This window comes from Myxocyprinus asiaticus, chromosome 30 (genome assembly GCF_019703515.2).
Source record: "Myxocyprinus asiaticus isolate MX2 ecotype Aquarium Trade chromosome 30, UBuf_Myxa_2, whole genome shotgun sequence".
NCBI lineage: Eukaryota > Metazoa > Chordata > Actinopteri > Cypriniformes > Catostomidae > Myxocyprinus > Myxocyprinus asiaticus.
Genome location: NC_059373.1, coordinates 10,462,828 through 10,478,439, shown reverse-complemented (window position 1 = coordinate 10,478,439; position 15,612 = coordinate 10,462,828). Strand labels below are relative to the sequence as shown.

The window sequence follows — 15,612 nt, the reverse complement described above, 5'->3', positions numbered from 1 at the left end:
AAAGTGTCTAATAACAGGGTGGTTAATGAGATTAAGGGAGTAGTCTTCAGCTGGTCATGTGATTCTAAAATGGCAGCCCCCATGAGGGAGCCCCTGCCCCATGTAGAATAAAACAGCTTTTATAAGGTTAATGATTTGACTAGAGTCCTCATCTCATGTGAGTGCTCATGATTTTATACATATGTTTCAAAATTACAACTCATTTCTTTAGGAGTTAAACTTTTTTTAACGGGGAAAAAAATACTGTGTGCACCTTTGAAGTTTCCTCTTTGATTTTTTAACAAAGATAAAAAAAAAACTTCCTCTGTTATTTAACAGTTGAAAAACTCTCAAAGCAATGAGTTTGATTATTTCATTCAGTGTCATTCAGTACTGTATAAATACTAACATTAGGGATGGAATTCATATTACTATAAATAATGACATCAGCAGTCTCCTTGGTGATCATGATTTCAAGCTCGATTATGCTTTCTTGCGCCATCTAGCGCTCTGTGCATGCCAACCGCTAGTGTAATCGAGCTTGAAATCATGATCGCGCCTAAAGACTGCAATGGCAAGATGTATGGTGAAAATGATCTACATTTTGATTTTTTTTTTTTCTAATCCAAAATCAATTAGATTACTTCAGATATGGATTACATTTTATGGATTACTTTTCTGCTGCCTTTATGTGCTTTTTGGAGCTTCAAAATTTTGGTCACCATTCACATGCATTGTATGGACCTACAGAGCTGAAATATTATTCTAAAAAATGTTAATTTGTGTTCTGCAGAAGAAAGTCGTACACATCTGAGGTAGCATGAGAGAGAGTAAACAATGAAAGAAATTTCATTTTTGCGTGAACTGTTTCTTTGTGTTAAAAAAAAAAAATCATTTTGCAGTTTTTTCCCTCTCATGAGGAAAACTCTTCGTCTGATGTCATGTTTACATTTCTTTTCATGAGATCATAAACTGGCTATGAAGCTGTGCCTCAACTTTTTTCATTTTATTAAAAGATAAGAGACTATTCAAAATGCTCTGGGAGGGTTTGTATCAGCTGCCATTCCCATAGCAAAATGATTGACATGCATCTTTTGTGAATATAATAAAGCATCTTTATTATATTTTAAAGGACTGTTAAAAAAAAAAAAAAAAAAAAAAAAAAAATTAATAACCTGGGGCCATCTAGTAAATCGGACATTTCAAGACATCCTCTCCAGTCCAAACACACCAACCATAAATCGCAATGCACGGAAGCTGTCAAGCTGTGCTACAAGATCGACAGCTCCTCTTATCCAATGACTAGTCGAGCACTGACGGCCACCAGCCAATGGCGTGTAAGAAGGCGGAGCCACGAGCCTCCAACACACCAGCGGAGGAGGTGTTCCTGGTGACCATCTTGGATGCGCGAAGTGATTGTTTGGCGAATAAAAAATAATAGGAAATATAAAATACAGCGTGAAAAGTTGGGAAATTGCGTTGGAACTGAAAAGGATATTAAGAAGGAAAGTGCTACTCAGGAAAACCAGGTAAAGCATCATCGCATCGCGGGAGCGTCACTCCATTTACGTGCCTCTTTTATTCTTTTCCTTTCCAATTTGTACCCCAGCCCAAAAAAAAAAAACAAACAAAAAAAAAAAAAAGAGCTCGAGCCGGTCGCGTTTACTACTGGCTCGCGAGCCGCTTACGGCAAGAGTCGCGAGCTTTCTGACTCCTCTGATGTTTATATATTAACGCACCAGTGTCTCAGCTCGCCGAAAAAGTAGTATGCATCTGTCAGAAGTTTCACTTAAGACCAAAATAAGAGAAGCCACATGCAAGGAAAGACAGTGGCAGGCTCTATGGTTTCATTTGATTCAGGACCATTTTCTAAATCCAACTTGTTTTAAATGAGCTGTTATCATTAGGGCCGTTAGATCTGGGGGTTTAAGGGGTAACACAGACTGAACTTGCATTGCATGGAGTTAGCAAAGGCGATGGAGGGTCTACATCAGCTCGCGCTTTTGAACTGCCAGCTGCATTGTTGCAAGAACTCCATGGATTCGCGCGACTGTGTGTTTTTGTCAGAGAGCTTTAATTGACATGGATGTGACAGCTTATATTTTGAGTCCTCTGTAAGGCTGGTGAAAGGAATTGCACATTTCTCATGCACTGTTCCGATATATTCTAACTAGTCACTATGGACTATTGCATAGTGCCTAGTTGCATGAAATAATGTTTTTCTTCATATTGTGGCATTTAAGCTACTGTCTCTTGCTTAGCTGGTTTAGATGGAAAAGATTTATGAAAAGCCTGAGATGTCCATTGCTTTGGTTTGAAATCTGGTCAAGTGCTTGGATATACACTGCATGCACAATTATTAGGCAAGTGAGTTTTCTGATCTTATCATTATTTCCATGCAAATTTTCCAACTCCAAACTATATAAACTTGAATGCTTATTGGATTCAATCATTTTCAGGTGATATATATTTGTGTAATGAGGGAGGGTGTTGCGAAAGTGACTAACACCTTATATCAAGGTGTGCATAATTATTAGGCAGCTTCATTACCTCAGGTAAAATGGGCCAAAAAAGAGATTTAACTGGCACTGAAAAGTAAAAAAATTTAAAATGCCTTTCAGACGGATGCAACACTCTTGAAATAGCTAAACTATTGATGCGTGACTACCGGACAATCAAACGTTTTTGTTGCGAATAGTCAACTGGGGCGCAAAAAACACATGGAGAAGAAAAGGCGCAAATTAACTGCAAAAGACTTGAGACAAATTAAATGTGAAGCTACCAGGAACCCATTATCCTCCAGTGCCACCATATTGCAGAACTGCAACCTACCTGGAGTGTCCAGAAGTACAAGGTGCCAAGTGCTCAGAGACATGGCCAAGGTCAAGAAGGCTGAAACACGACCACCACTGAATAAGATTCACAAGTTGAAGTGTCAAGATTGGGCAAAGAAATACCTGAAGACAGATGAAATGAGAGTGACTCTTGATGGACCAGATGGATGGGCCCGTGGCTGGATCACTAATGGACACAGGGCACCACTTCGAGTCAGGTGTCAGCAAGGTGGAGGAGGGGTACTGGTGTGGGCTGCTATCATGAAGGATGAGGAAGTTGGACCTTTTCGAGTTGAAGATGGACAAACTCAACTCCCAAACCTACTGCCAGTTTCTGGAAAGTAAGTTCTTCAAGCAGTGGGACAGGAAGAAGTCCTCAGCATTCAAGAAGGCCATGATTTTTATGCAGGACAATGCTCCATCACATGCATCCAAGTACTCCACTGCTTGGCTAGCCAGCAAGGGCCTCAAAGATGCCCAAATAATGACTTGGCCCCCTTCCTCACCTGACTTAAATCCTATTGAGAACTTATGGGCCCTTCTCAAACGTGAGATTTACAGTGAGGGAAGACTATACACCTCTCTGAACAGCATTTGGGAGGCTGTGGTTGCTGCTTCAGCGAAAGTTAATCGTGAACAGATCAAGAAACTGACAGACTCCATGGATGGAAGGCTCATGGCAGTTATTGAAAAGAAGGTGGCTGTATTTGCCACTGAATATTTTTGAAAGGCCAAAAATGTTATTTAATTGTCATTTTGTGTTACTTATTTGTTGCGCTTACTCTTAAAAAATTGAGTAAACAATTGAGTTGGGAGAAATTATTTTTGTAATTTAGTTGCCTAATAATTGTGCACACATATATTCCCATGAGAAAGACAAAATTCACTTTTCCTTTGTTAAACATTCAGGTTTGAGGTTCAGTAACATTTTGGATTGACTGAGAGCGTTGTGTTTGTTCAACAATAAAATTAATCCTGAGGAATACAATTTGCCTAATAATTGGGCACGCAGTGTAAAGCTGATAAAGAAGTTCAACTACATCTGCATTTTCTGCCTGAGAGAAAAATAATTGTCTTTATAATCACATCCCGAGTCTCCAATGTTTCCTAATGGCAATTAAATGTTACATACTGTCCAATAGTTTGTATTGTATTGTGCTGTTTTACACCCCCTCAAGCATCACTATTTGACTGGTGAATTGCATGCTTTCAGTGCCAAGGAACAAGCCAAGTCGAAAGGCATTTAGGCTGATACAGTTGAAGTCGGAAGTTTACATACACTTAAAGTCATTCAAACTTATTTTTGAACCACTCCACGGATTTCATATTAGCAAACTGTAGTTTTGGTAAGTCGTTTAGGACATCTACTTTGTGCATGACACAAGTAATTTTTCCAACAGTTGTTTTACAGACAGATTGTTTCACTTTTATTTGACTATATCACAATTTCAGTGGGTCAGAACTTTACATACACTAAGTTAACTGTGCCTTTTAAGCAGCTTGGACAATTCCAGAAAATGATGTCAAGCCTTTAGGCAATTAGCCTATTAGCTTCTGATAGGATAATTGGAGTCAATTGGAGGTGTACCTGTGGATGTATTTTAAGGCCTACCTTGAAACTACGTGCCTCTTTGCTTGACATCATTGGAAAATCAAAAGAAATCAGCCAACACCTCCACAAGTCTGGTTCATCCTTGGGAGCAATTTCCATATGCCTGAAGGTACCACGTTCAACTGTATAAACAATAGTACGCAAGTATAAACACCATGGGACCATGCAGTCATTATACCGCTCAGGAAGGAGACGAATTCTGTCTCCTAGACATGAACGTAGTTTGGTGCGAAAAGTGCAAATTAATCCCAGAACAACAGCAAAGGACCTTGTGAAGATGCAGGAGGAAACAGATAGACAAGTATCTATATCCACAGTAAAACGAGTCCTATATAGATATATCCTGAAAGGTTGCTCAGCAAGGAAGAAACCACTGCTCCAAAACCGCCATAAAAAAAACCAGACTACAGTTTGCAAGTGTACATGGCTACAAAGATCTTACTTTTTGTATAAATTTCTTCTGATCTGATGAGACAAAAATGTAACTTTTTGGTCATAATGATTTGGAGGTAAAAGGGTGAGGCTTGCAATCTGAAGAACACCATCCCAATTGTGAAGCATGGGGGTGGCAGCATCATGTTGTGGGGATGCTTTGCTGCAGGAGAGACTGGTGCACTTCACAAAATAGATGGCATCATGAGGAAGGAAAGTTATGTGGATATACTGAAGCAACATCTCAAGACATCAGCCATGAAGTTAAAGCTTGGTCGCAAATGGGTTGGAAGACAATGACCCCAAGCATACCTTCAAAGTTGTGGCAAAATGGCTTAAGGACAACAAAGTCAAGGTATTGGAGTGGCCATCACAAAGCCCTGCCCTCAATCCGATAGAAAATTTGTGGGCAGAACTGAAAAAGCATGTGCAAGCAAGGAGGCCTACAATCCTGACTCAGTTACACCAGTTCTGTCTGGAGGAATGGGCCAAAATTCCAGCAACTTATTGTGAGAGGCTTGCGGAAGGCTTCCCAAAACATTTGACCCAAGTTAAACAATTTAAAGGCAATGCTACCAAATACTAACATAGTGTATGTAAACTTCTGACCCACTGGGAATGTGATAAAAGAAATAAAAGCTGAAATAAATCATTCCCTCTGCTATTATCCTGACATTTAACATTCTTAAAATCCTAACTGACCTAAGACGGGGAATGTTTTTTACAATTAAATGTCAGGAATTGTGAAAAACTGAGTTTAAATGTATTTGGCTAAGGTGTATGTAAACTTCTGACTTCAACTGTACTTCCACATGCGAATATAGTGCATCAAGCATTCAAACATAACGAAACCGAACGTCATGAAAATCATTCGATTCATGTATTATAATGCAATCATTACCAGATAATTTGTATGTGTGGTGGAAAGTTATTAAAATTTATTCGCATATCCACTCGAAATCCGAAAGAGGTCTTCCCTTCTTGCCGATGGCATAAACGATTCTGAACAGTGCCTTCATCTTTCTTCTAGATTAACTGAGTAGCAGGAAACAAGCACAGAGCCGTTCTATGCAAACACCTGCAAAGCCTACAGAGCCCCTTGAGGACAACTGGAATGTGTTTCAATACTTTTATAAGGAGTCACAGGTATTGTTGGAAAAAGCACATGCCAGAGTGGTGTGTGACACTGCAAAATTCACCGGCCAAATTGAAAATTTAACAACATTTAGCACTTTGCAGGTGTTAATTTCAGACCCTGATGGTATCATAAATTGGGCTTCTTTAGCTCGGATCACAATAAAAAAAACGCTATTTTTCAGGCTCGTCCAGCTAGTGTGCATGTGCATTGTCGAGTTGACAGGTGATGTCTATATCTGAAGAGTGATTTGCTCCATTACCTGTAAAGCAGGACTATTCGCCATTTATAGGTGTTTTAATTTCTCCCATTAATTTGAATGTAAGTGGACCATCTTGGGCTAAACATTCTTTGATTGTACAACATGTGCATCGAACTACCAAAAGCCAAAAGGGACAAAGTAGTGTTTTATAAAATCACGTTTTAATGTGCATAGGTTTAAAAGCATGCAACTTCTAGTCTTTGAGTGTATCTGAAGTTGAGACAAAAGTTAGTTTCAGTAATATTTAAATATATAATCCATAAATGTTGCCCACAGATGTAACATTTAAACTTTTTTTATAAAGTGTATTATATTTCGATATTTCATCAAAGGATGGTCCCATATGTATATCCACAGATGTCTGGGCTAAGCCCCGAATATCCACTGACACTAGCTCCGCCCCTGTTAGCAAGTCTGAGAGACTCAGAGCCGGGATTAACAATCCCATTACAAAACACAACATAATCAAGTCATGCAATGCTACCTTGAAAGGGTCATGTAACCCCAAAACACATTTTTGAAATGTTATCAGTTATGTATGCATTGTACATCATTGAAAACAGTGATAGCGCTCATTATGTTTAATTCTAAGGGGAAAGTGGTTAATCTTGCATAGAACTGATCTGAGAGCAAACTTTTGCACTAAACACCGTGGTGAGAGCAACATCACTCATTTAAACCGGAGCAAGCATGTTTCCTGGCCACAGTTCTGCTACTCTAGCACTCCAAACATGAACCAGCTACAGCACATATTACATTGCGTCTTCTCCTTATGTCTGATCATGGACAGCATAACATGACGGCTTGGTCAAAAACACGGTGATGAATATCAATCACTCAGTCATGTCAACTCTCTTTTTGGTATTTTTTACATCGTGCAGAAGTTATCGAGATATAGGCCCACAGGGTTTCCAGTGTTCTGTCGTCAAGACAGTGAAGATGAAATACTGGATAACTTTACAAAGGCAAGGTTAGTAAGTGATTTTATAACATTAGTCATGTTATTGCGTATTATGTTTAAGTATTGTGGCTGTACTATTGATACAGCATGTATTAAATGTTTTGTGTTTTGGATCCGTTTAATTTCATTAGCTACATGTGCCTTACTAAACGCAATTTTTTTTTCTTTTGAAAAAGAGGAATGAGCTGGAAGTATTTTCAGTTGTAATGAAGGGTGGTTTCACATATAGGGCTCAGTTTTTGTGAGCGCGCAAAGAGCAGTGCTACGCGCAACGACCATGCGCAATGTCTTACCCAATGTTTGTTTGAGCTCTAATTCTAATCGCAATTTTCATGCCAGCGCAAAGCGCAAGTGAGTGTGGGAGGGAGTGTTTGCGCTATTGTGGGTGTATGCGCACAAGTTGTGGGTGTATTGTATGTTAATGAAGTGGCGCAAAGTGCAATTTGCTATTTTCTGAGAAATAGGTTGTTGTGCTAAGACTTTTGAAAACCATGTCTTAACTTAGCGCAAAGTTTAAATTCAGTTTCTGCATTTGCAGTTTGGAAATTCCACCAGCAGGTGGTAATAAAGTTCATGTACAAACTTTGAAAATATAGTGGAACATCAAATTATGTCCCCGAATACTTACATTCTCTGTAATTTAACAGAGCATACATCCAAATTCTGAGGAGAATCACATTTCCATGTGTATAAAATGAGCGTGTCAGTGTCATAGAAATATGCCCGACAATCATCAATGATGCATTTTAATGCACAAAAGACAAATTCAGCACATACTGTCCATTTACACTACCAACTTCTTTTGAATGTGCTTTCTTGGTTTATATCGCAGGTGCTTGAGGGAATTAATTATATAATAGGATGCAGATTTAAACCTTCAAACCTTAACCGTTAGTGGAAGGAACGGACTCAAGATGGCGCCGAGTATGGCTGCTGCGTTGCGAGCTCCGACACAACATAGCAATGGTTTGTTTGTTTTGTTTACAATTCTTATGTTTTTTGTCTTGGATGTTGTCTGCCTTATTGTCTACGACAGACAAACACTTTTGGACATTGGTTCAGCGATCTCACACCGTAAACCGGACTTCACATTCCTCAATGCCGACCCGCTGTTTACAAACACGCAAGAGGAGCCCTTTGTCTGGGCAGCACGGCCGCGGAAACGCAAGAGGAAAAGGGGAAACAGAGCCGGCGTTCTCATCAGAGTAAGACGCCGCGCAAATCGACCCCCGCTACCCACTATTCTACTGGCAAATGTTCAGTCTCTGGATAACAAGCTCTGCGAGCTGAAAGCGTGGATCTCTTTCCAACGAGAGACGAGGGACTGCTGCATTATCTGCCTTACGGAAACTTGGATGTCTGCGGAGATTCCAGACTCAGCCATTGAACCCGCGGGGTTCTCCATGCTCCGAGCGGACAGAGCGAAAGACCTCTCAGGTAAAACTAGAGGAGGTGGTGTATGTTTTATGATCAACAAATCCTGGTGTGATCAGAGGAACGTACATTCCATCAAGTCTTTCTGTTCTCCTGATCTGGAATTTCTTATGCTTCTGTGTCGACCATTCTGGCTACCGAGGGAATTCACAGCGGTCATTATCACTGCTGTGTACATCCCACCACAAGCCAACACAGACCGGGTACTCAAGGAACTGTATGGGAGTATAAGTGAGCAGGAAACCGCGCACCCTGAGGCCGCGTTCATTGTGACCGGGGACTTTAATAAAGCCAGTTTAAAATCAGTCGCACCAAAATATCACCAGCACATTAGTTTCAACACACGAGGGGACCGGGTTTTGGACCATTGCTACTCTCCGTTCCGGGATGGCTACAAATCCCTCCCCCGCCCACCATTTGGCAAATCGGACCACTCTTCCATTCTGCTTCTGCCCGCTTACAGGCAGAAATTGAAACAGGAAGCACCCACCCTCAGAACGATCCAGTGCTGGTCGGACCAATCAGACTCTACGCTACAAGACTGTTTTGATCGCACGGACTGGGAGATGTTCCGGTCAGCCTCTGATGACGACATCGAGCTTTACGCTGATAGCGTAATGTGTTTCATCAGAATGTGCGTAGAGGAAGTGATTCTGACCAGAACTGTGCGAATCTATCCGAATCAGAAGCCGTGGATCAATAGCGATGTTCGCGCGGCACTTAATGTGCGGACCTCCGCTTTTAATTCCGGGAACGCGGAGGAGCATAAACAAGCCAGTTATGCCCTCCGAAAAACTATCAAAACAGCAAAACGCCAGTACAGGAGCAAGATTGAAGGACAGTTTAACACCACCAACTCTAGAAGCATGTGGCAGGGAATTAACATCATCATGGACTTTAAAGGGAATAAAAACTCCGCCATGAACACCGCTGCCTCTCTACCGGATGAACTAAATACTTTTTATGCTCGTTTCGAGGGAAATAACACCGCCCTCGCGGAGAGAGCTCTCACGGCTGAAGCTACAGAGGTTAGTTCACTCTCCGTCTCTGTAGCGGATGTAACCCGATCCTTCCGACGGGTGAATATCCGCAAAGCCGCGGGTCCAGACGGCATTCCGGGCCGCGTCATCAGAGCGTGCGCGAACCAGCTGGCTGGTGTTTTTACGGGCATTTTCAACCTTTCCCTCTCTTTGTCTGTAGTCCCCACATGCTTTAAAACATCCACCATTGTGCCTGTTCCAAAACAATCAAAAATAACTTGTTTAAATGACTGGCGTCCTGTTGCTCTGACCCCCATCATCAGCAAATGTTTTGAGAGACTAATCAGAGATTACATCTGCTCTGTATTACCACTCAATCTTGACCCGCTGCAGTTTGCATACCGCAACAACTGTTCCACTGATGATTCCATTGCATCTACAATACACACTGCTCTCTGCCACCTGGAAAAAAAGAACACTTATGTGAGAATGTTGTTTGTAGACTACAGCTCAGCATTCAACACCATAGTGCCCTCCAAGCTAGATGAGAAACTCCGGGCTCTGGGCTTAAACAGCTCGCTGTGCAGCTGGATCCTGGACTTCCTGTCAAGCAGACGCCAGGTGGTTAGAATAGGCAGCAACATCTCCTCATCACTGACCCTCAACACTGGAGCCCCGCAGGGCTGTGTTCTCAGCCCACTACTGTATTCCCTGTACACACATGACTGTGTGGCAACACATAGCTCCAATGCCATCATTAAGTTTGCTGATGACACGACAGTGGTAGGTCTGATCACTGACAATGATGAAACAGCCTACAGAGAGGAGGTGCACACTCTGACACACTGGTGTCAGGAGCACAACCTCTCCCTCAATGTCAGTAAGACAAAGGAGCTTGTGGTGGACTTCAGAAGAAAAGACAGAGAACACAGTCCAATCACCATCAATGGAGCACCAGTGGAGAGAGTCAGCAGCTTCAAGTTCCTGGGTGTCCACATCACTGAGCAACTCACATGGTCCGTCCACACTGAAGTCGTTGTGAAGAAGGCTCATCAGTGCCTCTTCTTCCTGAGACGGCTGAGGAAGTTTGGAATGAACCGCCACATCCTCACACGGTTCTACACCTGCACTGTGGAGAGCATCCTGACTGGCTGTATCTCCGCCTGGTACGGCAATAGCACCGCCCACAACCGCAAAGCACTGCAAAGGGTGGTGCGAACTGCCAGACACATCATCGGAGGTGAGCTTCCCTCCCTCCAGGAAATATATACAAGGCGGTGTGTGAAAAAAGCTCAGAGGATCATCAGAGACTCCAGCCACCCGAGCCATGGGCTGTTCTCACTGCTACCATCAGGTAGGCGGTATCGCAGCATCAGGACCCGCACCAGCCGACTCCATGATAGCTTCTTCCCCCAAGCAATCAGACTTCTGAACTCTTGATCTCTCACAATCAAATACATCAGCACTGCACTTTATTACTCTTTTATCTCACACCGGACTGTCATAAATTATATTACTGTTATTATATTATGTCTCTCTTAACAACTGACTATCAACCGACAGCCTGAATGTCAATACAGTACAATACAACCTACTGTACATTCTATATATATATATATATATATATATATATACTTTTTATATATATATTTTAATTTTTATTGAATAATGTGAATCTATATAGGAAAAAAAAAACAAAAAAAAAAAACAGCATATTGTATACTGTACAGTGTATGTTATTATTTGTATATTGTTGAGTGTAATTATGTGTATAACAGATGTTTAAATTGTGTTGTGTTAATTTGATGTTTTAAGTTGTGTAATTATGTATAACAGATGTTTAAATTGTGTTGTGTTAATTTGATGTTTTAAGTTGAGTGTAATTATGTATAACAGATGTTTAAATTGTGTTGTGTTAATTTGATGTTTTTAATTTGAGTTTAATTATGTATAACAGATGTTTAAATTGCGTTGTGTTAATTTGATGTTATTGTAAATTGGTATATGTCTCATCACTGTCATGACTGCTATGTTGATCGGAACTGCACCCAAGAATTTCACACACCATTGCACTTGTGTATATGGCTGTGTGACAATAAAGTGATTTGATTTGATTTTGAGATGGTGGAATTGAATAATAACCGGAGAAAACCTCAGAATTAAATTGCAATTTACAGAATACTGAAATTTCATGTCCATGCCAACTGACTTTGCTCTTATGACTTATGGCATAGCACTGCGCTTAATGCTGGCGCTCTTAAAATAGGGCCCATAGTCCATTTTAAATTAACCAAACCCAGTTCAGTTTAAGTGAACCAAAAAGAGAACCAGCTGTAAATGACCTCAGTGCTTTTGGTGTTCACAATGTAATTGGACTTAAAAGAGGACCCAGTTTCTTTTTTGGTACTTTTAGCATTGATGTGGTCTCAGACCATTTGTTGTTCACACCACAACTCCTTATAAGAACTCAGACCCCATGGCAGTCATGATTATGTCATTTGGCTAACAACAAATCGTCATGCATATAATTGTGATTATGAAGATAAATTGACACTTCTTAAGGTGTGTGTGTGTGCTTAAAACACATTCACCTTATGTAGTAATGTATTCATATTTAACTTGGAATCAGATAATAGGGCTATATTATTTCCTTTAAGGCTTTAAAAACTTTAAATATTGCACAGGCATAGAATGACATGAAAAATTATATTTTAATTAAAATATTTCCACAAACTTAAAATATGTCCCTCTTTTTGGTCAACTTTACATTTACACCATTTTTAATATAACCCAGCCAATTATATTCTATTCTTATCTATTCTATTAATATTATGCAATAGTAATATATTTCTGTCCTAATTCTTCACTTTCACATTATGATAAGGGTCTCCAATTAAACCCCCAAACACTTATTTTGCATGAAGGAAAACGAAACAAGATTCTGTGACTATTTGGAAATATGTTTCTCGGTTAGATAAATAATCTTGATAAAGCGATTATGTAATACAGCTATGTATGGCAAGCCTCGAGGTACTTGTGTCATAGCAAAATGCAAAACGGGCTGATACCTCTTTGCCTTCACATAGCAAGAATCATTCAAACCACAAAAGAACCCACAAACAGACCTTACTCAGATCACCTCCCACTCTGATACTGTTTAGAGTGCTCAAATGAACTAGATGTGAAAACGCTCTAACATTATGCCACAAATGTTGCATGTCAATAGAGTTTAACTTGAATTAAATCTTAAACATATCTATAAATTTATGTTAAGTTTCAAAGCAGTCTTGCTTTGTCTGCTCTTAGTGCTTGTTTTGAACAAAACATCTTCATCCTCACTCTTCACACGTTCACACTTTTATCCCGTAATTGATATACGTCAAAGTGTTTAAACTCTTTTGCATTTGTCTCCAAATGCACCTCTATCGAGAGTGTTGTAAACCTGGAAGCGAGTTGTTGTGCTTGACCCCATCCCACCCACTACCCTCCCACCTTTCTACATATTTTCATGCCAATCTTTTATTTATTTATTTATCTGAGCTGTGAACAACTGGTGCTGAACTGGGGGTTTCATCATGACAGTTTAAATCAGATAAACGAAAAAGACACCAGTGTTCACCAGCCCAATATTATCATTTTTACACATAATGATACGTTTATCACGTACATACCTGTATCATTATTTACATTATGCTGTTTATTATTACTGAGTCCAACCTGGAGAAAAGTAAAAATGCACCTTAATTTTACCCTTAGACATCCATAAGGCTTGTAAGGAAAGTATGGTTTGCTATGTTTTGCACGTAGGGAGAAAGAAGGAAAACAGGACCTATCAAAAGGCGTCTTCCGCTGTCCGTCAAAATGAGGCGAGACAATTTGAATTGTAATATGTAAACATCATCTAATATTGCTGTGCTGCTCTGTACACACTATCTAGAGAGTACTGCATAATTGTTCTCCCTTCGAAGTGCACTCATTTATGCCACCTGTCCTGTGTTATGAATTGGGATCGGACACATTTTGGAATGGAACTGCGAACGGAATTAGGCTTACATAGCTAGAATTGTCTGCATTCACGTAGTATGTTACGGCCTTTAGACTTGCTAGTTTGGATGAACTGTTTCTTTAAGGCTAGGCCTGCAAACACAAAGATGGTACGTGCAAACCTACTCTATCAGCATTGTGCCCTTTTACAGGCCATTGAACACCAGGTGTGTGCAGGGGGGCTCTCATTGCAATTAGTGTACTGTACATTACCGTGGTTGGACAGCATCTGGCTGTTGGCAAGAAATTAAAATAGCTGTCTAAACATTGTTGGAACTTGTAATTGCTTTCATATTGACAGAGCGGTTAAAGTAAATAGTAACTTGGGAGTATGTGGTCCCACATCAGAGGTTTGGTTTTAGATAATTAGTAGATAATGCAACACAAGGAAATCTTTTGGAATCTTTATTCCAGTTCCTTTGGAGATTATTTCAAATTGTTAAAAATGTTAGGCTAATTGCTCTTCATTAATACACCATTGGGAATCTTACAATCCCACAGTGTTTGTAAAGATGTCATCACACTACAGTGCCGGACACTGCAATTACAGTAATTACACTAACACTGTAGAAATATTAAATAAATAAAATGGACAGTTGATCACCCAAATGGCTTGTTCTTTTTTGACATGACATTAAGCCTTATTATTACAATCTTGTTTCTTCGTAGTATATCCAGTAATTTGTAATTTTCTCAATTTCTTCCATGAAACATAAAATGTTAATGCTGTCAGGCAGAATGACAGTCTCAGTCATCATTCACTTTAATTGTGTGGAAAATAGATGCAAGGAAAGTGAATGGTGACTTAGGTTGTCATTCTGCTTAACATCTCCCTTTGTGTTGAAATATGAGGATGAGCTAATGATAACAGAAATTTTTTTATTTTTGGGTGAACTTTCCCATTAAGAAACAAGACAGTGGACGAATGACCTGAAGTGGTGCTAATTTTCTCTTCTGTTTTTTTTTCCAGTAAAAGAAGGCATGAAGAAAACATCATAGTCAAAAAGTCATGGCTGATAAAAGAAAACTTCAAGGTAATCACATATGATAGCGGAAGAAATGTGAAAATGATGGCCATCTGGTTTTAGTTCTAATGTTTCTGATATTTCCTGGGCCTTTTAAGCAAAGAGTACATGTTTAATAGCCTTTTTGAAAGATATCTAAATGCAGTTTGAGGAGAGCGGTATATGAGTAGCTTACATTATTCATCATTATCAGCTGTATCCTGATGTATTTAACCCACGTGTGTGACTGTGTGTGTGTCTCAAAGGACGTGGCCTGGCCTGACCTCAACTCCTCATTTACCGCATCTCTGCTTCTCTCTCCTCAGGTGAAATAGACAGATGTTTGAAAAAAGTTGCAGAAGGGGTAGAGCAGTTTGAGGACATTTGGAAAAAGGTAAGAAACGTGTACATTGAGTTAACTAATATATATATATATATAATATATATATATCACACACACACACACACACACACACACACAGTTGAAGTCAGAAGTTTACATACACTTAGGTTAAAGTCATTTAAACTCATTTTTGAACCACTCCACAGATTTCATATTAGCAAACTATAGTTTTAGCAAGTCGTTTAGGGCATCTACTTTGTGCATGACATAAGTAATTTTTCCAACAATTGTTTACAGACCAATTGTTTCACATTTAATTGACTATATCACAATTCTAGTGGGTCAGAACTTTACATACACTAAGTTAACTGTGCCTTTAAGCAGCTTGAAAAATGCAGCTTGAAAATGATGTCAAGCCTTTAGGCAATTATCCAATTAGCTTCTGATAGACTAATTGGCTAATTGGAGTCAATCAGTGGTGTACTTGTGGATGTATTTTAAGGCCTACCTTCAAACTCAGTGCCTCTTTGCTTGACATCATGGGAAAATCAAAAGAAATAAGCCAAGACCTCAGGAAAAAAAGTTTGTGGAC

General features: G+C 39.8%; 1 protein-coding gene across 1 annotated transcript in view; it reads left to right on the top strand.

Moving 5' to 3' along the window:
• Positions 1 to 1,358: 1,358 nt before the first annotated feature.
• The window catches only part of LOC127421523 (CCR4-NOT transcription complex subunit 3-like), a 32,037-nt gene continuing 17,783 nt past the window's right edge, over positions 1,359 to 15,612 (top strand). Inside the window, exons 1-3 of the mRNA XM_051664621.1 lie at positions 1,359 to 1,508; positions 14,644 to 14,707; positions 15,004 to 15,071. Coding sequence (XP_051520581.1) covers positions 14,683 to 14,707; positions 15,004 to 15,071 — 93 coding nt within the window. The 5' untranslated portion in view covers positions 1,359 to 1,508; positions 14,644 to 14,682. The remainder of the gene's footprint in view (positions 1,509 to 14,643; positions 14,708 to 15,003; positions 15,072 to 15,612) is intronic.